The sequence below is a fragment of the Rhineura floridana genome, chromosome 2 (genome assembly GCF_030035675.1).
Source record: "Rhineura floridana isolate rRhiFlo1 chromosome 2, rRhiFlo1.hap2, whole genome shotgun sequence".
Classification (NCBI taxonomy): Eukaryota; Metazoa; Chordata; class Lepidosauria; order Squamata; family Rhineuridae; genus Rhineura; species Rhineura floridana.
In genome coordinates this window covers 104,666,084-104,689,992 of record NC_084481.1, presented here as the reverse complement: position 1 = coordinate 104,689,992, position 23,909 = coordinate 104,666,084, and the positions used below count along the sequence as shown (strand labels likewise).

Here is a 23,909-nt window from a genome sequence, read left to right as displayed (position 1 = left end):
GTGGGATTGGACCAAGATGAAGGAGGTGTGAAAATTGGAGGGAGAAATATCAATAATTTAAGATATGCAGACAATACCATACTACTAGCAGAAACCAGTAATGATTTGAACAAATGCTGATGAAAGTTAAAGAGGAAAGCACAAAAGCAGGACTACAGCTGAACGCTGAACGTCAAAAAGACTAAAGTAATGACAACAGAAGATTTATGTAACTTTACAGTTGACAATGAGGACATTGAACTTGTCGAGGATTATCAATACCTCGGCACAGTCATTAACCAAACTGGAGACAAGAGTCAAGAAATCAGAAGGCTAGGACTGGGGAGGGCAGCTGTGAGAGAACCAGAAAAGGTCCTCAAATGCAAAGATGTATCACTGAACACTAAAGTCAGGATCATTCAGACCATGGTATTTCCGATCTCTATGTATGGATGTGAAAGTTGGACAGTGAAAAAAGCGGATAAGAGAAAAATCAACTCATTTGAAGTGTGGTGTTGGAGGAGAGCTTTGCGCATACCATGGACCACGAAAAAGACCAATAATTGGGTGTTAGAACAAATTAAACCAGAACTATCATTAGAAGTTAAAATGATGAAACTGAGGTTGTCATACTTTGGACACATAATGAGAAGACATGATTTACTAGAAAAGACACTAATGCTGGGAAAAACAGAAGGGAGAAGAAAAAGAGGAAGACCAAACAAGAGATGGATTGATTCCATAAAGGAAGCCACAGACCTGAACTTACAAGATCTGAACAGGGCGGTTCATGACAGATGCTCTTGGAGGTCGCTGATTCATAGGGTCGCCATAAGTCGTAGTCGACTTGAAGGCACATAACAACAACTGTTTTTGTGCTTCTGTTCTCGGTGTTTCTATTTACATATTTCCTAAGTTCCATGTAATATAGGAGGAGGATTTATCTAAGCTCTGACATGAAAGTAAACTGAAGAGAGAGAGCAAGGAGGAAGTGACAAAATTCAGTCACATGGTTTCCTGCCTAGGGCAAGTGGGAGGAGACAATAACTCAAAGTAGGCTGGCTCGCCTATTCTGCTAGAAAAGGCCCATTCACAGGAAGTTCCCAATGTTCTTTTCTCCTGTTTGGTGTAGGAGAGGTGTTCCTGTGTGTCCATTGTCTCTCCCATTTGCCCAAATTAGGGAGATGTGACATTTTCCCCTTCTATCCTCTCCCCGTGCTAGCTCCTCCTCAGTTTTTGTCCTGCCTTCACCTAAAGCAGAATCTAGGGCTGTGGGTTTTTCTGGCTGTGTTTGAAGCAACTCTTCTCTGCTGACCCTGCTTCCCTTCCCCACTGCTGCCTTTAGACCTTTCAGGACCACCTACAGCAAAGTCTTGGACCAATCACTAGCTAAGTGTGAGCCTACAGCAAAGTGTTTCCATTGGTGATACCTGAAAGAGAAATGGGTTGGTCTTACAAATCAGTTGCAAAATCTGCTTGAAGCTGATTTTTTAAAAAATGCACTCGAGCTGATGCGTTAGGTTTTAAATTAAAATTGGAATTTGAGTAGTGTCATGTGCCCCATTTTCAGAAAAGAGAGGTGGAGATGCACTGGAACTGGCACAACAGTGTGTCTACCCTAGGTTCCACTCTTCCTTGTTTTTCTGCATGAAGTTCATGCATATCCCTATTCTTTTAAGATTTAAAGTTTAAATCTTTGCTTACCTATTTTTCAGGTTTCTTTCCCCTTTCCTCTCTTCTGACACTCTACTTTTGTGCAATGGGTCATTTAAGGTAACACGTCCTGACACTACAAAGAAACAGTATGTAAGAATGGTTAAAAATCAGGCTGCAGAATGTTCTCCCTCAGCAAGAGCAACTCCATCAGGAGACTAGCCCTCTGAAGTTCAGGAGAAGATTTCAAAAGGCAGCAAGTGCTTGATCCAGCTTATAGTCAAGATGGAGCAATTGCCATTTCCAGAGCTCAAAAATGGAGGACAAGAAAATGCAGTGCTATGTTGCTTATCTGAAATTGATACATTGTTTTCAGTCATCCACCAGATGGCACAGGAACACAATTCAAGCCAGTCAGAATCATTTTCAGCATTTGGTACTGCAATTGTACTGCATGTCCAGAGCTCAACCGATCTGGTAGGGACTTCACAAAGGCCTGAGTAGATCAAGCCTTTCTTATCATATGTATCCTCATTCAGTTTTTCAGCAAGAATTTGTTGAGAAGTTTGGAATATCTGTTTTCTGATATCCACAGAACCTTCCAAATACTAATCAGAGCACCAGAATTCATTGCAGATGCTATCCTAGGCTCAGTGTAGTTCTCTACAAGGGCCATAGCAGCTAATGGTGGTGGTCATACCCTCTTTGTGGCTGAAATATTGAGCATATTTACTATTTCCAGGAGTAACGTTGCTTTATAGGAAGCACTCTCGTAACAAGTTAGTCAGTTGTTGAGACAACAAAAGAGAGCATGTATAAAGAATGGAAGGAAGGACGCATCACCAAGGAAGAGTACCGACGAGCGGCTCGGGCTTGCAGGAATAGCGTAAGGAAAGCTAAAACCCAGAACGAGCTGAGGCTGGCGAGGGAAGCGAGGAACAACAAAAAGGGGTTTTTCAGATATGTTTGAAGCAAGAGAAAGACCAAGGAAACGGTGGGACTGCTGCTCAATGAGGATGGCAAAATGTTGACAGATAACAAGGAAAAGGCAGAACTGCTCAACACCTATTTTGCCTCCGTTTTCTCCCAAAAAGGGAACAGTGTGCAACCTTGCATCGGTAGCAATCTCAGTAAGGGGTCGGGATTGCAGTTCAAGATTGATAAGGAGATAGTCAGGAAATACCTAGTTAACCTAAATGAGTTCAAATCTCCAGGGCCTGATGAACTGCATCCCAGAGTATTGAAGGAATTTGCAGATGTACTCTCAGAACCTCTTGCCATCATCTTTGAGAAATAATGGAGAACGGGAGAGGTGCCGGAGGATTGGAGACGGGCAAACGTCGTCCCGCTCTTTAAAAAGGGTAAAAAAGAAGATCCGGGGAATTACAGGCTGGTCAGTCTGACTTCAGTACCGGGAAAGATATTAGAACGGATAATAAAAGAGTCCATTGGCAACTATCTAGATGACAATGCTGTGATTAGAAGGAGCCAGCATGGGTTTGTCAAGAAAAAAACCTGTCAAACTAATCTCATCTCTTGTTTTGATCGGGTCACTAGCTTAGTAGATGGTGGAAATGCTGTAGATGTCATCTATCTAGATTTCAGCAAGGCGTTTGACAAAGTCCCCCACGACCTTTTGATTAGCAAACTAGTCAAATGCAGACTACATGGAAATACTGTCAGGTGGATTCACAACTGGTTGGAAAACCGTACTCAAAGAGTGGTCGTCGGTGGCTCTGCTTCGGACTGGAAGGAGGTCTCGAGTGGAGTGCCACAGGGTTCTGTCCTGGGGCCGATACTCTTCAACATTTTTATCAATGACTTAGATGATGGAGTGGAGGGAAGCCTTATGAAGTTTGCAGATGATACGAAACTGGGAGGGATAGCTAACACAATGGAAGACAGGAATAAAATCCAAAGGGACCTGGATAGACTAGAAAATTGGGCTGAAATTAATAAAATGACATTCAATAAAGACAAATGCAAGATTCTGCATTTAGGCCACAAAAACAAAATGCATGGGTACAGGATGGGAAATACCTGGCTTAGCAGTAGTGCGTGTGAGAAGAACCTTGGAATTGTAGTGGATCGCAAGTTGAACATGACCCAGCAGTGTGATGCTGCGGCAAAAAAGGCAAACGCGGTTTTGGGCTGCATAAACAGAGCTATAGTTTCCAGGTCGAGGGAAGTAATAGTCCCACTATATTCTGCATTAGTCAGGCCTCATCTGGAATACTGCGTTCAGTTCTGGGCGCCTCATTTTAAGAAAGATATAGACAAGTTAGAGCGTGTTCAGAAGAGGGCGACGAGGATGATAGCCGGTATGGAGAACAAGTCTTATGAGGAAAGGTTGAAGGAACTTGGCAAGTTCAGTCTGGTGAAGAGAAGGCTGAGGGGTGACATGATTGCACTCTTTAAGTACCTGAAGGGCTGCCACATAGAGGAGGGTACAGATTTGTTCACTGCTGCCCCAGAGGGTAGGACTAGGTCTAATGGTTTTAAGTTGCAGGAGCGTAGATTCAGATTGGACATTAGAAGGAACTTCTTGACAGCAAGGGCAGTTCGGCAATGGAACCGACTGCCTAGGGAGGTGGTGGGATCCCCTTCGCTGGTTGTCTTCAAGCAGAGGCTGGACAGCTATCTGCGGGAGTTGCTCTAGCTGTGGATTTCCTGCTGTGAGCAGGGGGTTGGACTCGATGGCCTACAAGGCCCCTTCCAACTCTATGATTCTATGATTCTCCCAAATGCCTGGGAGAAGAGGAAAGTCTTGACCTGGTGCCGAAAAGATAACAGTGTTGGCGCCAGGTGCACCTCATCATTAAGATCATTCCATAATTTGGGGGCCACCACTGAGAAGCCCCTCCCCCTTGTTGCCACCCTCCAAGCTTCCCTTGGAGTAGGCACCCGGAGGAGGGCCTTTGATCTTGAACGTAGTATACTGGTGGGTTCGTATCGGGAGAGGCGTTCCATCTGGTATTGTGGTCCCAAGCCGTGTAAGGCTTTATAGGTCAAAACCAGCACCTTGAATCGAGCTCGGAAACATACAGGCAGCCAATGCAAGCAGGCCAGAATCGGTTTTATATGTTCGGACCGTCTGGTCCCTGTTACCAATCTGGCCGCTGCATTTTGCACAAGCTGCAGTTTCCAAACCGTCTTCAAAGGCAGTCCCACGTAGAGTGCATTGCAGTAATCTAATTTGGAGGTTACCAGAGCATGGACAACTGAAGCCAGGTTATCCCTGTCTAGATAGGGACATAGTTGGGCCACCAACCGAAGTTGGTAGAAGGCACTCTGTGCCACCGAGGCTACCTGAGCCTCAAGTGACAGAGATGGTTCTAGGAGAACCCCCAAGCTACGAACCTGCTCCTTCAGGGGGAGTGCAACCCCATCCAGAACAGGTTAGACATCCACCATCTGGTCAGAAGAACCACCCACTAACAGCATCTCAGTCTTGTCTGGATTGAGCCTCAGTTTATTAGCTCTCATCCAGTCCATTGTCGCAGCCAGGCACCGGTTCAGCACATTGACAGCCTCACCTAAAGAAGATGAAAAGGAGAAATAGAGCTGCGTGTCACAGCATATTGATGGCAACGCACTCCAAAGCTCCGGATGACCGCACCCAACGGTTTCATGTAGATGTTGAACAGCATGGGGGACAGAACTGACCCCTGTGGAACCCCATACTGGAGAGTCCAGGGTGCCGAGTAATGTTCCCCAAACACTACCTTCTGGAGGTGACCTGCCAAGTAGGAGTGGAACCACCGCAATGCAGTACCTCCCACTCCCAACTCAGCCAGTCTCCCCAGAAGGATACCATGGTCGATGGTATCGAAAGCCGCTGAGAGATCAAGGAGAATCAACAGAGTCACACTCCCCCTGTCTCTCTCCCGACAAAGGTAATAATACAGGGCAACCAAGGCTGTTTCCGTGCCAAAACCAGGCCTGAAACCTGACTGAAATGGATCCAGATAATCAGACTCATCCAAGAGTGTCTGGAGCTGGCCTGCAACTACTCGTTCCAGGACCTTGCCCAGGAATGGAACATTTGCTACTAGCCTACAGTTATTAAGATTTTCTGGGTCCAGGGAGGGCCTCTTCAGGAGTGGTCTCACTGCTGCCTCTTTCAGGCAGCCAGGGACCACCCCCTCTCGCAGAGATGCATTAATTACTTCCCTGGCCCAGCTGGCTGTTCCATCCCTGCTAGCTTTTATTAGCCAAGAAGGGCAAGGATCCAGCACAGAAGTGGTTGCGCGAACCTGTCCAAGCACCTTGTCAATGTCCTCAAGCTGCACCAACTGTTCTGCTTTGTTAAGTGTCCGGGACTGACAGGTTAAAGTACTTTAATACTTCATTAAAGCAGGGGGAAACCCTTTTTTCACAACTTAATCTGTTACTGGATTAGAATATTATGATACTTGATTTGATGGCAGTTTTAGTATGGTGATGAATGTGTGAAGTTCAAATCAAATCAATCAAATCAAATTTTATTGTGCAGTCATGGATCTGATATACAATTGATTTAGCAAGAAAGTTTAAAAAAGCATATACTATAAAATTGGATGTCTAAAGAAGGATCTTCTTGCTGATAGTTTGGGCAGCAAAGATGAACTTAGCAACAGATATCTGTACCGGCCAGGAGATATTTCAGTAATGTGTGAAGTTCAATCCATTGAGGTGTTCACTATTCAGATATTAAAATTGTTACCAATTTAATAATTGCTTCCATCTCACTTTGGAGGAACATGACATCACTTTGGCCTTAAGGAAAAAATGGGAAGATTTCTTTTCTAATTTATATGAGGCGTCCCTTTTGGGAAGATGATTTGGCAGTCTTCTTTTTCACATAATTGATACTAAAGTTGATATAAGGCAACAGCAACAAAAATGTATTTAAAAAAATCAAAGGCAAGGCATCTCAAATTACAGATAAGCAGTTTGCTAAAATACAGAATCATAAGTACCAAAATGCATAATATGTGTGCAGTAAGGTTCAGAATTTTTCACACGGCCAAATTATAATCAAAATATAAAATATAAAATATTATGTAGCGCAAGATGCTAAAACTTCAAATGCATATATGAAGACAATACACAAAGCTGTATGTCTCATGTATAAGCACAATAGAATTCAAACTATATAAAAAAGCAGTGTCTCAAATGTAGAGACAGTATCTGGGCTCAGTGATAACAGGAGTTGATGCAGATCTTTAAACTGGACAAAATTTGATGCAGATAAAGTTTTTGCTTTTCGTACAGTTAAGAACATAAGAACATAAGAAGAGCCTGCTGGATCAAGGCAATGGCCAATCTAGTCCACCATCCTGTTCTCACAGTCGCCAACCAGATGCCCATGGGAAGCTGACAAGCAGGATCCGAGTGCACGAGTAGTCTCCCCTCCTGTGGTTTCCAGTAACTGGTATTCAGAAGCATACCGCCTCTGCTTATGGAGGTTGAGCATAGCCAGTATGACTAGTAGCCATTGATAGCCTTGTCCTCCAAGAATTTGTCTAATCCTCCTTTAAAGCCATTTAAGTTGGTGGCAGGTGGATTGATTTAAATCAAGGCGATTTAAATCACCAAGAGAAACCCTTGATTTAAATCAAGTTTATCACTTATAGTTGTTCACATATTTCTTAAACAGCGGTGCAAATCTGATTACTAAAACATGTTAATTTACAACTCAATATAACATTTTACAAGTAGGGTACACTTCGTGTAATTGTTTAGATAACTTGATTTTTATTAATTTAGGAAATAGTACATAATGTTGCCTGTGTCAAGCTGGAAATGCTTGCTTTTTGAGAAAACAAGTATAGAATGGAGTTCCCTAGGGAGGCTAAGTTATGCTGGAATAAAGCAGGAATAGATATATGGCATCACCATTATGGTCTGCCATGATGTTTCAACGTGAGGGGCATGCTATGTAATATAAAATAAGAAAATGACACCCAATGGCATCTCTTAACTGCATCTTTCTGTACTCTAAACTTCCTACTCTGCCTCCAACTGTCCTTACCTGTAGTCCCTTTGTCCTAATTCCTTTTTAGTGTGGCCCAGCTCCACCACGACAAAGAAAACAATCCCATTCCCATTCAGCCTGTGTCTTTCACATGTAACTTTAATCAGAGAAACAGAAACTGAAAGTCCAGAACTTCTAAGAAGCAAGAGTTTTTGGTTAGGTTGGACAAAGACATTTTAATGAGATGAAAAACTTAAATGAATGCCCATGTTTGATTGGTTGGTAACGCAATGTGTGTGAGTGTGATATAGCTATTAATTCATTTAAATGAGACTGTAAGTGTTGGTTTAGCATGTTTGTAATAAGCTTGAACTGAATGAGAAATTTACTATTTTAGTAATGCTTTGATTTTTTAAAAAAAGATTTAAACAAAAAAGTCATTTTTTAAAAAGAAATCGCTGATCTTTGTCCACCCTGTTTAGTGGTCATCACTGCCTCTTGTGGGAGCAAATTCCATAGTTTAACTATGTGTGCGGTGTGAAGTACTTTTGTCTGTTCTGAATCTTCGAACATTCAGCTTCATTGGATGCCCAATGTGCAGTGTGAGAAAGGGAGAAAAACTTTTCTCTATCTGCTTTCTCCACGCCTTGCATAATTTTATACATTTCTGTCATGTTACCTATTACTCACCTTTTCTCTAAACTAAAAAGCCCTCTAATGCTGTAACCTTTCCTCATAGGGGAACTGCTCCCTCCCATTGATAATTTTGGTTGCCCTTTTCCAACTCTACAATATCCTTCTTGAGATGAGGAGAGACAATCAGAACTGTTCACAGTATTCCAAATGCAGCCACACTGTAGATATATATAACGGCATTATGGTGTTGGCAGTTTTCTCACTGTGTGAGCATGTGCATTCTTGGGATTGTCATCCTACATTACTTTTTTCCTGTTTTCTTTTAAAAAAAGGTCTGTAACAGCATTAAGTCATTTTTTCTTTCCTTCCTTAAAACTGAAATCTAAGTCTGTTATTCTGTCCATCCCAAGAATGCCCATTCTGTTCCATTTTTAAAGCACATGATACTTCTAGATTTGAAGCCCATCACTGAAACAAGTGGGATTCTTGCCCTAATTGAGTCTGATTTAAAGAGCTTTTACTTTGCCACATTCCCTATCAAACCACTTGTTTATTCTTGAAACCTCCCAGAGAGCTTCAGCTATGGGGCGGTATATAAACGTAATAAATAAATAAATAAATTGAAAGATTTCGTGGAAGAATATTTCCCAGAATTTAGCAGATACACAGTACTATACCTTAGCTGTGCTTGTCTGTCTTGACCGCATGCACATGGTGTGGTTACTGGGAGCCCATAGTGGCTCCGTGCAGTCTGTACACATGGTTAAAAATAAAAATATGCCTGTTGCCTGCAACACTGCACAACTATGAGGATGTGTACCTGCCATATTTAAAATGTCCCTGAGACACTTTTCTTGACAGAAGAAGAAACAGTATTATGAGTCAGTGAAAACAGTAAACTGAGGTCCAGCCATTGTTGGACAACCGATAGTCTGGATGGCTTCCCTCCATAGTTTATATTTTGCTCCTCCAGCTCTGTATGAGCCTGCAACAGAGGTGTTGATTCCTTTTCATATGTTACCTGTCAGAACGCTGCAAAGTTTAGTATTAGAAAGGAATGCTTTTGTTTCATGAGATTATAAAATGCTGTGAAGTGTAACTCGGGTGTCTGTCTTTGTAGGATGCCCCTTCTTTTCTGTTTTAGTCTATACATTTGTACTTTGTTCACAGTGTATCTTTTGATCGCGTATCAGACATCAATTTTACCCTCAATACCAACGAAACTGTAAGTATATTCCTGCAGCTATTTTTGTTATATATGGAAATGCAGTCTGTAAAATTCAAAACGGATGCTCTTTGTTCACATTCTGGGTGTGAGGGGGAGAAGGGCCTGCCCATCTTGGTGGTATTGCTTTTAAAGAGCAGCATTTTAAAATAAATGTTAGTAGCTTTATGTCTAAGATTGCAAAGATTCAAGCTTCTTTCTCAGAAAGTATATTGATGGGCAAGGGTCCATAGTTTTGTTCACTATGATGACTGTTCTGTCACCCTTTTGTAGTGAATATGACAACTCAGCTCTCCACCCAATCTAGGAGATGAAGGAGGGGGCTGGGATTGTCTCTGCTGCTGTTGTGTACTTTTGAGGTGCTCAGATGAAGTCCAGCACAACTATGGGGTGGTTCTACACCCTCTTCCCACCTTCAAGATTAGGAGGAGGGTTGGGGCTGCTTTTGGTGGTGTGCTTCCAAGCTTCTTGGAGTATCTTGGGGGTACAGTCACAGTGGAATTCTAGGAATTATTTCCGCATCTGGCTCCCCAGCTTCAAATTAATGCTGAAGAGAGCAAAGGATTGTCCCTGACCTCAAAATGCATCTCAAAGGCACAATGTGACGTCAGGGATAAGGCAGTGTCCTTGTGGGAAGGGAGGAGAGGCAGAATCCTAGTGACCACAAATTTTTCATTGGCTTTTAAGGCACACATTTTTCATTTTCTTTTAAGAATTTATAGACCCCTGTTAACAGCTTTCAGTACAATGAAATATCGAAAAGAAGAGGGACATCATGTCGCTCTGCCTGAGGAGAGGCTAGAAGTGGTTTTAACAGAAAGGAAGATTTAGCGGTACATTGGCAAAGCAACATCTTAAAGCATATTGACAGTCAAGCAATGACATGCATCAGCTGGGAGTGGGAGGAAATCAAGGAAATGCTTTGGCATTTTCATGATGATTTTGGATGGGTTTCTTTGAGAGATGCACTGAAAATTGAGGAGACCTTATCTTGGGACATAATTAGTTGTGGTCCTTTTTACTTCTGTAACTTAATATTAAGAGCACTACTTTCTGGATTTTTTTCATTTCCCATATGTTCCATAGTTTTCAGATATAGTGAATGTCCATCCGGATTAATAAACACAGCTAAAATGCTATGGCAGAGATAGTCAACTAGCAGCCCACAGGCAGCAGACAGCACACTTGGGCATTTTTTTGCCACCTTGCTGCTAACTCTTCTAGTCAGATCAGGAGAGTCAGCTGGCTTGTTGTTCTTGTTTTTACCTGGTGGGCTCCCCCTGTGTTCCAGAAGGGAACCTGCCACACCTCCTAATCACAATACAGCATGGTGAGGACAGGAGGAGATATTTTTGCTGCTTCTCCCTTGCAGGTGCTCCTCTCTGGAAATGATATCAACCCAGAGGCCTCTGGGAGGGATCTCACATTCCCATTGGATGAGGGCACCTGCTGAAGTGAAAGTGATGTTTTTTTTTAATTTATTTGTTAGATTTATATCCCGCCCCTGGTGCTAAATTGGCAAAAAAACCAAGAGAGACAGTAGATGCCCTTTTCTATGGAAGACAGGTCATAGAAGTCTCCAGTGTAGCATTATCAGCCAGTTTAAAGGAGTCTACCATCTATGAGCTGGTGATAAGTCTGCTCAATTACATGTTCTGAGAAATTTTTAGTAAATTTAAGGAATAAAAGAGTATTTAGGCAGTATTTGAACTTTGCTTTGAACCTTGAACAAGAAGCTTTTTACTGGAAATGTAATCTGTTTCTCCAGTTTCGGATGTATTTGTTAATTTTGGAGGGTAACATTTTCAGAGTTGCTTTTTTGGTTGTGTTTTGAAAGTTTTTTTAAAAAATCCTTTTTATTTGAATAGATGTGAGATAACAAATCTGTTAGCAATTTGTATCACAATACATTAATTAAAAAGAAAAATAGGAAAAATAAATTTTGTTTATAGTTAACCAAATAACATATTATATCATATTACAAAAATGCAAATAAGTTGTATGGATATATATTGTCCAGGTATTCATCATTCCAAAACATAATAAAAATTAACCATCTAAAAGATTATTAATTTGTCCACTTTCCTTTCTCCTATAGTACGTAAGCTTGAGCAATGTTACAGTATGCCAGATGGTGGTGCTATATTTTTCTTCCAAACTTTTGCTATTACTGTTCTGCAATTAATAATTTTATTACTATTTCCAAATCTGGTCCAGGTATTATATCCCTTAAATTGTTTAATAATAGCACTTGAGGATCATTTAGCAACAGATATCCAGTAATTTCTGAAATTTATTTTCAAATCTTAACCCAATAAATATGTATTACTGAGCAACTCCAAAATAAATGCAAACAGTTTGCATGATGGATACTACATCTCCAACATTTGTCTTGTGCAGTTGAGACTTCATGACCTCCATGATGACATGGCACTGTCTCAAGTTGTCCCTGGTCCGACACAGGGCAGGACACCCCCTCGATTTAGTGTTTGCTCCATATTGAGGAAAGACTGGTCTAGAGATAGGGGGTGTGGATGTCACCCCATTGTTTGGGTCAGACCACGTCCTGGTGAAGTTTAGACTTATGGCTTCAGTCCTCAGCTGCAGGGGTGGTGGATAGATTAAGATGGTCTGCCTCTAAAATCCACTGGATTCCTGAACGCCCTGGGGGAGTTTTCCAGTAGATAGAGCAGGCATTGTGGAGCCTGGTTTGCACCTTTGTACACGAATGAACTAAGGACAATGAAATGGGCTGAACAATGGCTAGAGTGCAAGTCGCGAAAAATGTGCTGTGTGGCAATGAGGGTGGCAAAGAACGCCCACTTCTCTGCCTCAAGTGCATCCTCAAGTAGCTGTCCAGTGGAGCTTTTTCATATTGTCAGGGGTCTGTTTACATCAACTCCAGGAAATGGAGTTTTAGACCCTTCGAAAGTCCACTGTGAATTGTTTGCAAGGCGCCTTGAGGGTAAAATTGCTTGCCTACATAGTAATCTTGATGCCCCATCTACATCTGCTGTAGTCCCGTGAGGTGTCCAGTGCCACATCTGCCATAACTTCTTGGGATCAGTTTCAGTTGATGTGGCCTGATGATGTGCACAAGGTGCTTGCAAAGATGTGTTCAGCAGCACGTCCTCTCAATCCTTGCCCTTCTTGGCTTATTAAAGCTTTCCAAGGAGGTATAATTGAATGGATTCAGGCTGTGATCAATGCATCTTTGTGAGAAAGGGTGGTTCTAGCCACCCTGAAAGAGGCGGTGATCTGTCTGCTCCCGAAAAAGCCCACGCTGGACCCATAGTGTGTGACAACTATCGCCTGGTCACAAATCCTTTTTTTTTTTTTTAGGGAAGGTGATCAAGGGGGTTGTGGCTCAGCAATTGCAGGTACTCTTAAATGAAGCAGATTATCTTGGCCCATTCTAACCTGGGTTCAGGCCTGGTTATGGGACTGAATCAGCCTTGGTTGCCTCATGACCTTTATCAGGAAAAGGACAGGGGGAGTGCAACCCTGTTACTTTTAATTGATCTCTCAGCAGCTTTTGATACCATTAACCATGGTATTATTCTGAGCCAACTTGGTGAGTTGGGTATTGGCAGCACTGTTTTAAAGTGGTTCCAATCCTATCTCCGGGGTTGTTTTCAGAGAATAGCATTGGGTGAATGTCTTTCGGCCCCCTGACAGTTGTGCTGTGGGGTGCTGCAGGGTTCCATCTTGTCCCCAATGCTGTTTAACATCATCTGTATGAAGCCCTTGAGGGAGTGGTCATCAGGAGATTTGGGGTGAGGTGTCAGCTGATAATACCCAGCTCTGTTTCTCTGTAACATCTGAATCGGGAGGGGCCATGCAAGCCCTGGACCAGTGCCTGGAGTTGGCAGAGGGCTGGATGAGGGACCAACAAACTGAGTCTGAATCCTAGCAAGACAGAGGCACTTTGGGTTGATGGTTCCTGAGTTCTGATAATTGTTCAGTTGCCTGCTTTGGGTGGGGTTGTACTCCCTCTGAAAGAGCAGGTTTGTAGTCTGAGGTTGCTTCTCGATCCATCTTTGTTGCTAGAGGCCTATGTGACCTTAGTGGCTAGGAGTGCTTTTCACCAGCTTCAGCTGGTAAGATAGCTGCTGTCATTTCTGGACCAGGATAGCCTGATCGTTGTTGTCCATGCACTGGTAACCTTCAGGCTGGATCACTGTAATGCACTCTATATGTGTCTGCCCTTGAGTTGGTCTGGAAGCTGTAACTGATACAAAATGTAGCAATGTAACTGCTCACTGGGGCAGGGTATAGCCAACATGTTACCCTGCTGCTGAAATAATTGCACTCACGGCCCATTTGCTGTCGGGCGAAGTTCAAGGTTCCAATATTGGTGTACAAAGCCCTAGACAGCTTGGGACCAGGAAAAGTGAAATATCATCTTACGCCTTATATACCCAGTCGATCACTGTGCTCTGTAGGCGAGGGCCTCCTGCAGATACCATCTTATCAGGAGGTCCATTACACACAACATAGGAAGTGGACCTTTGGTGTTGTGACACCTATACTTTGAAATTTCCTCCCCTTAAATATTGGACAGATGCCATCTCTTATCTTTTCGGAACGTATTGAACACATTCCTCTTTCTACAAGCCTTTTAAATAGAGACCTTATCCCAGTCCGTTTCTGTGCTGGAATTGATTTTTAAGTTGTTTTTAAAGTTTTTTTAAGGATGTTTTGTTTTGTTTTGTTTGTTTATATCCCGCCCTCTCAGCAGCAGCCCAGGGCGACAAACAAAAGCACTAAAAACACTTTAAAACATAAAAACAGACTTTAAAATACATTAAAACCAAACATCTTTAAAAACATTTTTAAAAAAAGCTTTCAAGACATCTTTTTTTAAAAAAGGTTAAAACTTATTGTTTTTTTTTAAAAGGTTTAAAAACATTTTAAAAAGCAATTCCAACATAGACACAGACTGGGATAAGGTCTCAACTTAAAAGGCTTGTTGAAAGAGGAAGGTCTTCAGTAGGTAAAAGAGATAGCGCCTGTCCAATATTTAAGGGGAGGGAATTCCGCAGCGTAGGTGCCGCCACACTAAAGGTCCATTTCCTATGTTGTACAGAACGGACCTTCTGATATGATGGTATCTGCAGGAGGCCCTCACCTGCAGAGCGCAGTGATCGACTGGGTATATAAGGGATAAAGCGGTCTTTCTGGTATCCTGATCCCAAGCTTTATAGGGCTTTGTACACCAAAATTAGAACCTTGAACTTGGCCCAGTAGCAAATGGGTAGCCAGTGCAATTCTTTCAGCAGCGGGGTGACATGCCCCAGTGAGCATTCTCGCCACCGCATTTTGCACCACCTGCAGCCTCCAGACCAACCTCAAGGGCAGCCCCCATAGAGCGCATTGCAGTAATTCAGCCTAGAGGTTTCCAGTGCATGGGCAAGAGTGATCAGTCTATCCCGGTCCAGAAACGGCAGCAGCTGTCTTACCAGCTGAAGCTGGTAAAAGGCACTCCTAGCCACTGAGGTCATCTAGGCCTCTAGCAACAAAGATGGATCCAGGAGGACCCCCAGACTACAGACCTGCTCTTTCAGAGGGAGTACAACCCCATCTAAAGCAGGCAACTGACCAATTATCTGAATTTGGGAACCACCAGCCCACAGCACCTCCGTCTTGCTAAGATTCAGACTCAGTTTATTGGCCCTCATCCAGCCCACCACTGAGTCCAGGCAGCGGTCCAGGGTTTGCACGGTCTCTCCCATTTCAGATGTTAAGGAGAAATAGTTGGGTATCATCAGTGTACTGCTGACACCTTGCCTCAAAGCGCTTCATATAGATGTTAAACAGCATGGGGGACAAGATGGTACCCTGTGGCACTCCATAGCACAACTGCCAGGGGGCCGAAAGACATTCACCCAATGCTATTCTCTGAAAACGACCTTGGAGATAGGATTGGAACCACTTTAAAACAGTGCCTCCGATACCCATCTCACCAAGTTAGCCCAGAAGCATACCATGGTCAATGGTATGAAAAGCTGCTGAGAGATCAAATAAGAGTAGCAGGGTCGCACTCTTATCAGGGTCTTTCTCCTGATAAAGGTCATCCGTCAGGGTGACCAAGGCCAATTCAGTCCCATAACCAGGCCTGAACCCAGACCTTTTAAAGTCTTCTGTGATTATGTTTTAAAGTGCTTTTAGTTTTTTTGTTAGCCACCCTGGACTCCTTCTGGGAAAGGTGGGGTATGTATAAATAAATAAATAAATCTTAGTCAAGCTATATGGGGTCAGATACCATTGATACTGCATCCTATAGAAGTTCTCTTTATAAACCTATTTTAATCCTAATCCATCTCCATTCTCCTAAAGTCACCTCTTGGTGTAAATCATTCACCCATTTATAGATGTGCCCAATTTATTATCAAGGCTCATGTTTATAGAATAGATTTTACCAATTATACCTCTAGTACATTTGGAAACTAATAAACTTTTCAAATTGTGTTTTCTCTCTTATAGGGCCTTATTTTCTTAATAAATACAGTAAAGCTTCCCTTACTTGCAAATGTAGATATAGCCTTGGTTGATGGTCCATTGTTTTTCTTTTATTTAAACATAGCCTACAACAAAAGCACCTGAATGTGGTTATTAGGAGCTTCAGTTTTTGTGAGTGGTAAATTTACTCTTTGTAATATATTTGCTTTTTAAAATGTTTAGGGCAACATTGCTTTGTTTGAGGCATGCTGCAAGGAGAGAATACAGCAGTTTGATGATGGTGGTTCTGATGAAGAAGATATCTGGGAAGAGAAACATATTGCTTTTGCACCAGAAACTCAGAGAAGATCCAGGTAACATTAAGATGGCAGAGAATGTTTTGTCAAAGAAATTTGTTTTGGTTCTGATTAAATCTGTTAATCTAAAAACTAATAGATTTATCTATTTCAGCATTGATATACCCATCCAAGATGCTTTTAGGGAGAGTAATGCAGATACCCACAGTAATCAGGATGATATTCTTGGCCCTTTGCTGTTGTCATCTTGACTAGATGATCAAGTAGTAACCTAGTTCACATGTCCCATAAACAATAATTAATGGTTTGCCATGAATGTGGAGATTACTCCGGCTTCACTTCTGTCCTCTAGCCAGTAGAAGCGCTGACCTGTGACCCCTGGTTTAGTGTTTAGGGTTAGGATTTGGGTTAGACTATTTTCCAGGTAACTGATTTGTTTGCTTATTCCATTTTTTCCAGCTTTTTTTAAATTAAGCGTAATTATAGGGCAGTGGTTGGGAACCTCCACCCCACACGAATCCCAATCAGGCCTACATAGCTGTTCCCCATAAACTACATCCACCTGCCCTACACCTGGTATAACATGTAACATCAGCTGTGGGGCAGGTATAGATGTAGCTGCAAAGGAACAATCAGGAGTTCTAATCTGGGCTGACAGAGCCCACTGGGATTGGCTACTTGTCAGGAACTCCCTAGTGTTGTTGCAGGGATTCACTTCCTCTGTTTGCAGAGGGAAGAATACTTGCTTTGGAAGAAGCAGTTTGAACCAAAGCGCATCTTCCAAGGGATTGCTTATCAGCAGGTACAGTGACCTCATTTGATCATAGACAGGTGTCATCGCTTGATGTCATTGTGAGCTCTGCTGTAGTCAGTGGAAATTTTGCCATTGTCTTCAGGTGGGGAAGTTTGGATGGTTTGGTTGTCTTTTGTATTAGAACATAAGAAGAGCCTGCTGGATCAGGCCAGTGGCCCATCTAGTCCAGCATCCTGTTCTCACAGTGGCCAACCAGGTGCCTGGGGGAAGCCTGCAAGCAGAACCCTAGTACAAGAACACTCTCCCCTCCTGAGGCTTCTGGTTTTCAGAAGCATGCTGCCTCTGACTAGGGTGGCACAGCACAGCCATCACGGCTAGTAGCCATTGATAGCCCTGTCCTCCATGAATTTGTCTAATCTTCTTTTAAAGCCATCCAAGCTGGTGGCCATTACTGCATCTTGTGGGAGCAAATTCCATAGTTTAACTATGCGCTGAGTAAAGAAGTACTTCCTTTTGTCTGTCCTGAATCTTCCAACATTCAGCTTCTTGGAATGTCCACGAGTTCTAGTATTATGAGAGAGGGAGAAAAACTTTTCTCTACCCACTTTCTCAATGCCATGCATAATTTTATACACTTCTATCACGTCTCCTCTGACCCGTCTTTTCTCTAAACTAAAAAGCCCCAAATGCTGCAACCTTTCCTCGTAAGGGAGTCGCTCCATCCCCTTGATCATTCTGGTTGCCCTCTTCTGAACCTTTTCCAACTCTATAATATCCTTTTTGAGATGAGGCGACCAGAGCTGTACACAGTATTCCAAATGCAGCCGCACCATAGATTTATACAACGGCATTATGATATCAGCTGTTTTATTTTCAATACCTTTCCTAATTATCGCTAGCATGGAATTTGCCTTTTTCACAGCTGCCGCACACTGGGTCGACATTTTCATCGTGCTGTCCACTACAACCCCGAGGTCTCTCTCCTGGTCGGTCACCGCCAGTTCAGACCCCATGAGCGTATATGTGCAATTCAGATTTTTTGCTCCAATAGGCATAATTTTACACTATATTGAATTGCATTTGCCATTTTTCCGCCCATTCACTCAGTTTGGAGAGGTCTTTTTGGAGCTCTTCGCAATCCCTTTTTGTTTTAACAACCCTGAACAATTTGGTGTCGTCAGCAAACTTGGCCACTTCACTGCTCACTCCTAATTCTAGGTCATTAATGAACAAGTAGAAAAGTACAGGTCCCAATACCGATCCTTGAGGGACTCCACTTTCTACAGCCCTCCATTGGGAAAACTGTCCGTTTATTCCTACTCTCTGCTTTCTGCTTCTTAACCAATTCCTTATCCACAAGAGGACCTCTCCTCTAATTCCATGACTGCTAAGCTTCCTCAGAAGTCTTTGGTGAGGTACCATGTCAAACACTTTTTGAAAGTCTAAGTACACTATGTCCACTTGATCACCTCTATCTATATGTTTGTTGACACTCTCAAAGAATTCTAATAGGTTACTGAGACAGGACCTTCCCTTGCAGAAGCCATGCTGGCTGTGCTTCAGCAAGGCTTGTTCTTCTATGTGCTTAGTTAATCTAGCTTTAATAATACTTTCTACCAGTTTTCCAGGGACAGAAGTTAAGCTAACTGGCCTGTAATTTCCGGGATCCCCCCAGATCCCTTTTTGAATATTGGCATTACATTTGCCACTTTCCAGTCCTCAGGCACGGAGGAGGACCTGAGGGACAAGTTACATATTTTAGCTAGCAGATCAGCAATTTCACCTTTGAGTTCTTTGAGACCTCTCGGGTGGATGCCATCTGGGCCCGGTGATTTGCCAGTTTTTATATTGTCCATTAAGCCTAGAACTTCCTCTCTCGTTACCACTATTTGTCTCAGTTCCTCAGAATCCCTTCCTGCAAATGTTAGTTCAGGTTCAGGGATCTGCCCTATATCTTCCACTGTGAAGACAGATGCAAAGAATTCATTTAGCTTCTCTGCAATCTCCTTATCGTTCTTTAGTATACCTTTGACTCTCTTATCATCCAAGGGTCCAATCGCCTCCCTAGATGGTCTCCTGCTTTGAATGTATTTATAGAATTTTTTGTTGTTGGTTTTTATGTTCTTAGCAATGTGCTCCTCAAATTCTTTTTTAGCATCCCTTATTGTCTTCTTGCATTTCTTTTGCCAGTGTTTGTGTTCTTTTTTATTTTCTTCATTCAGACAAGACTTCCATTTTCTGAAGGAAGACTTTTTGCCTCTAAGAGCTTCCTTGACTTTGCTCATTAACCATGCTGGCATCTTCTTGGCCCTGGCGGTACACTTTCTGATCTGTGGTATGCACTCCAGTTGAGCTTCTAATACAGTGTTTTTAAACAACTTCCAAGCCTTTTCGAGTGATGTGACCCTCTGGACTTTGTTTTTCAGCTTTCTTTTTACCAATTCCCTCATTTTTGTGAAGTTTCCTCTTTTGAAGTCAATCTTTTGAAGTTAATCATGTGTGTCAATATCAAGCTAAAATAATCTCATGTGGTGGAAATAATCCCTCTATATGTATTCTACTGTTTTTTAAAAAGCTCAGGCAGTACAGACAGTGAGGAGAGTACAGATTCTGAAGAAGAGGATGGAACAAAGCAAGACTTGTTTGAGTCAAGCACCAATACAGAAGACAAGATGGAAGTAGATTTGAATGAAAGTAAGTAGCTTCTGTACCACTGTTTCTCATCCATTTTCAGATACTAGAAACAGAAATTGGGCTACTGTCATCAGTATAGCTATATTGAGGAAGGGCACTTCCGAACTTTCAGTATTTTTGAGTGGGATTCAATCACATAACAACAAACTGAGGTTGTGAAATTAAAGCTGATTACTTGATACCATTACCAAATATGCTTTTTGTAACCAGGAAAGTGACTGGAAAATGCTGTGTAATGTGTGGGATTAGACTTGTTATGATGAAACATCATCAAGCCTCCCCTCACAAACAAATTGTCTAATCTCCCTAGAGACAAATCAGGGTGAACGCTCAATACACAGGTTGTCTGGGAGCTTCCAAAGTTGGCAGCCTTTCACTGTGTCCAAATTTTCTATTGTTTGCCATTTTAAATAAAAATTATCAATGGTGCGGTTAGTTCAGGACCAAGCTTCTACTTGTTCATTTGCCCAGTGGTGAATCTGAAGTCTAACTTTAAAAGTTAGACCTTGCTACTTTGGACTTGCATCTATTTATTTTGGGATAAATTGACTACATAAACAATAGTATGATCATCATGTCAGATACACAGTGTTAAGTACAGTGCAAGTGTTGAGCAAAGACGGGTGACTAAAGTTTAGTGATTTAAACAAGGCAAGTCTGAATCAAAACATCTGATGAAATAATGAAGTCTTAGGGATCATTCTGCATTGAGTTAAAGGAAATATTCAGACAAACTTTGAAATAGGAAACATTTCTGGAGGACTAAAGGTGCTGGGATTGGAGGGACCTGAAATTTAGCTTCTTTCTCCAGGCGTTAAGAGATAAAACCTGAGTGTTGTGGAGTTGAATATTCTGACATTGTACTTATGAAATCATGAGGTCTGCATTGCCTTTATTGACCAAGGAATTCCAAGATCTCTATTTTAATCTAATTTCTTAAAATTCTAATCCTATAGCAAATATATTTTCCAGTTTTTGCTTTTGTAGAATTATAAATGTGTCATTCTTTACAGCACCTAACTGGTCAGCTAACTTTGATGTTCCTATGGAAACAACACATGGTACAAATCTGGATTCTGTTGGGTCTGATGTATGGAGCACAGAAGAACCAATGCCAGCAAAAGAAACTGGCTGGGCTTCCTTTTCAGAGTTCACATCTTCTCTAAGGTAGGAAAGTACTGCATTGCTTCAAAACCTGTGAATCAAGTGGGGGGAAATGCTATTACTCATTCATCTTTTGCTTTCATGGGCTTTACTTTTGCTTGATAACATTAAGTTGTGGCTTTGCTTGACGCCTTTTTAGAGTGAAATTTATTATACTCTTCATGAGTTCATGAAGATACTGCAGCTGGTGGTGTGACCGAGAAACAAAATAATTTGTGTCCTTTGGGTGAACAGTTTACAAAAGAAAATATTACCCCTGCCCTACTTACTTGGTTTGGGGCTGCTCTAACAAATCTCAGATGGCAGAGCAGAACAGTAGCACTAAGCCAGGAGACAACATTCCTGCAGCATTTTCTTCACCTGTGTCTCAATACTTCTCTCTCTCCATCCTCCCTGTAGCTGTCTACCAATTTAGAGATACATATGAACATCTTGACTTCCCTCATTAAATTAATCTGCAGCTTAAAACAAAGCTTTCTCTATAAATGAAACTTCTCAACTAAAGGTCTGCTTATTATAACTATTTGGAGGAGATAGAAGAGCCCCAAAACCAAAGCCCTTCACTCACAGAACCCCCTCACTTCTGCTCAGTAATATGGTGGTACTTCAGCATCTTTAACCAATGCTATGTTTTGTATTTGCAGTATTTAAATGTCACTAATTAAGGCTATGTTCTCTGCACACATTGCATTCTTTTTCCTTCCTGTCATCATTACAAAGGGGAGAGTTGAAATTATAAATGATTATTTAGATTTCAAGTAGATGTAAACTCCTGCAAACTCTTAAACATTTATCTATGTTCCATATCCTTTTATTTGCTTCTGATTACACATTCATGGATTCTAGAACTCTCAAATTGTCAGCACAAAATCTTGATACAAAATTGACAGACAATATTTCATCTATCTGAAATATAGTACCAATATATTCATCTTACTAAAAATAATTGAAAATGGAACTCATCAAAGCTATTTTGTTTTAAAGTCCAAAAGATTCCTTAAGAAGTAATTCACCTGTAGAGATGGAAACCAACACAGAGCCAATGGATCCTCTGAGTGCAAATGTAGCACTTGCAACTCAACCGGAAGGTAAGAGCACTGAAATAATGAAGAAATTACTGGCTTTGATGCATGTCATAAGTCATGGTTTTTGTGCACAAGTCACAAAGGGAGGAGAACATTGGAAGCATTTACTTGCAGTTTTAATCCAAATCCAAATAAACTTTATTGCAGAGCCGTAAGCCATCGCAAATACAGCACAGCCCACATTAAAATGGTTAAAACCAATACTAAAAGGGCATTTAACAGAGTTATCACAGGGCATTTTAGTCATAACCCATTAATACAATAATTAGTAAAATCATTATAAAATGAGCAAACAGCTCAGCGAAGCGTACAAAATTTATCAAATCAAGGGCTTATACCATCACTGGGTAAAACAAAATTAGAATCGACATACTAATTCGACATGTACTGTGCACGTAATTTCTGAGCTGCCAAAGCATATAAAGACACTCTATGGGTAACATCAGCGTTTACATCGGCCATCAAATAGCATATTTTTTCGCGATCAGAAATCAGATTCCGACCTGCCAACAGTCCCATCAGATATTTAACCCGAGGGTTTGAATAAATAGGACAGAGCAGCAAGTAGTGGGGAAGGTCCTCGACCTCCCATCCGCCGCATACACAGAATCTCTGAGCCCATGGAGTCCCAGTGAAACGCCCCTCTCTAATTGCATTTGGCATTGAATAAAAGCGAAGAGCTGTAAATGCCTGTCTAAGTATTACAGGGATGGAAAGAGTCAAATATGCAGCTCTGGCATGATCAAATTTAAAAGTCCAATACCAACAGGAAACTCTGGAGTTAATCAAAGACAAACCATCTATATAATAGATATACTGATATATGGTGTTGCGTAACTTCACTTTATTAGCTAAAAGAGAGGAGTCTTGGGGTAGTATGTGGTATATTTGGAGTAAATTATCAGCTCTTAAACTCCATAACTTAACACCTAGAGCTTGGTCAAAACAGAGATTAAGTAGTACTTTAGCCGGGGTTTCTTTTAGCGATCTTCGAAAATTAAGAAGAATGTTATGAATGCGAGCTCTCAGCGTGGGAAATCCTGTTTCTGCTCGGAGCATCGCTGCAGGGGTACCAGAGGGTAACGCCAAGAGCCTTCTCAAAAAATTATTTTGGATAGACTCTAGGCTTAAGATGGAAGATTCATCCCAACCCCATACTGCTGCACCATACAAGATCTGGAATAACCTTACTCTGGAAAATTTTTAAAGCAGGATCAACTAGATTACCACCCGTCGTGCGGTAAAATTTTAAAATAGCCCCTGATGTTTTAACTGCAAGCACTTTAGTCATTTCAATGTGTTTTTTCCAGGAAAGTGTGTCTGTAAAGTATATTCCCAAATATTTAAAAACTCGGCATTGTTCTAGGTGGTGATCGGCTATTGACCATTTGAGCTTGACGTGTCTTTTGCCAAATACCATTACTTTTGTCTTCTCATAGTTAACCTGCAACTTTTCCTTGGAACAATAATCCTGGAGTTTCCGCAGAATTCTCCGTAGGCCAATAGGGACAATAGACAAAAGGATCATATCATCAGCGTATAGCAACACTGAAACTTTTCTGCTCCCTATAGAGGGGGGGGAAAATTCAGAACCCGATAGTTCAGAGACAATATTATTCAAGTAGATATTAAAAAGCAAAGGAGCTAAGAGGCAGCCTTGCTTTACCCCTTTATCTACCGCTATGGGGTCTGATAATGCACCTAAGGTACCCACCCTCACACGTGTCGATGTATTGGTGTACAGTGTCTTTAACAAAAATAAAAGGCGGCTATCGATATTAAGATTGGCCATTTTGGTCCACAAAAGATTCCGGTCTATTGAATCAAAGGCAGCTGCCAAATCCGCAAATGCAACATATAGATGTTTTGTTGGCCCAAGAATACTTTGTTTGGCCAAATAATAAAGAGTCAGACAATGATCAATAGGACAAAGACTCTTTCTAAATCCCGCTTGTTCTGGGAAAATGAATTGGTTTTCAGTTTCCCAGTCTTCCAGCTTATT

At 41.7% G+C, this 23,909-nt stretch overlaps 1 protein-coding gene across 8 annotated transcripts in view; it reads left to right on the top strand.

Moving 5' to 3' along the window:
• The window catches only part of PPP6R3 (protein phosphatase 6 regulatory subunit 3), a 158,084-nt gene that overhangs the window by 111,650 nt on the left and 22,525 nt on the right, over positions 1 to 23,909 (top strand). For all 8 annotated transcript variants that reach the window (XM_061609953.1, XM_061609948.1, XM_061609951.1 and 5 more), the window contains 5 exons: positions 9,398 to 9,452; positions 16,137 to 16,267; positions 19,540 to 19,658; positions 20,672 to 20,825; positions 21,807 to 21,910. In XM_061609953.1, coding sequence (XP_061465937.1) covers positions 9,398 to 9,452; positions 16,137 to 16,267; positions 19,540 to 19,658; positions 20,672 to 20,825; positions 21,807 to 21,910 — 563 coding nt within the window. The remainder of the gene's footprint in view (positions 1 to 9,397; positions 9,453 to 16,136; positions 16,268 to 19,539; positions 19,659 to 20,671; positions 20,826 to 21,806; positions 21,911 to 23,909) is intronic.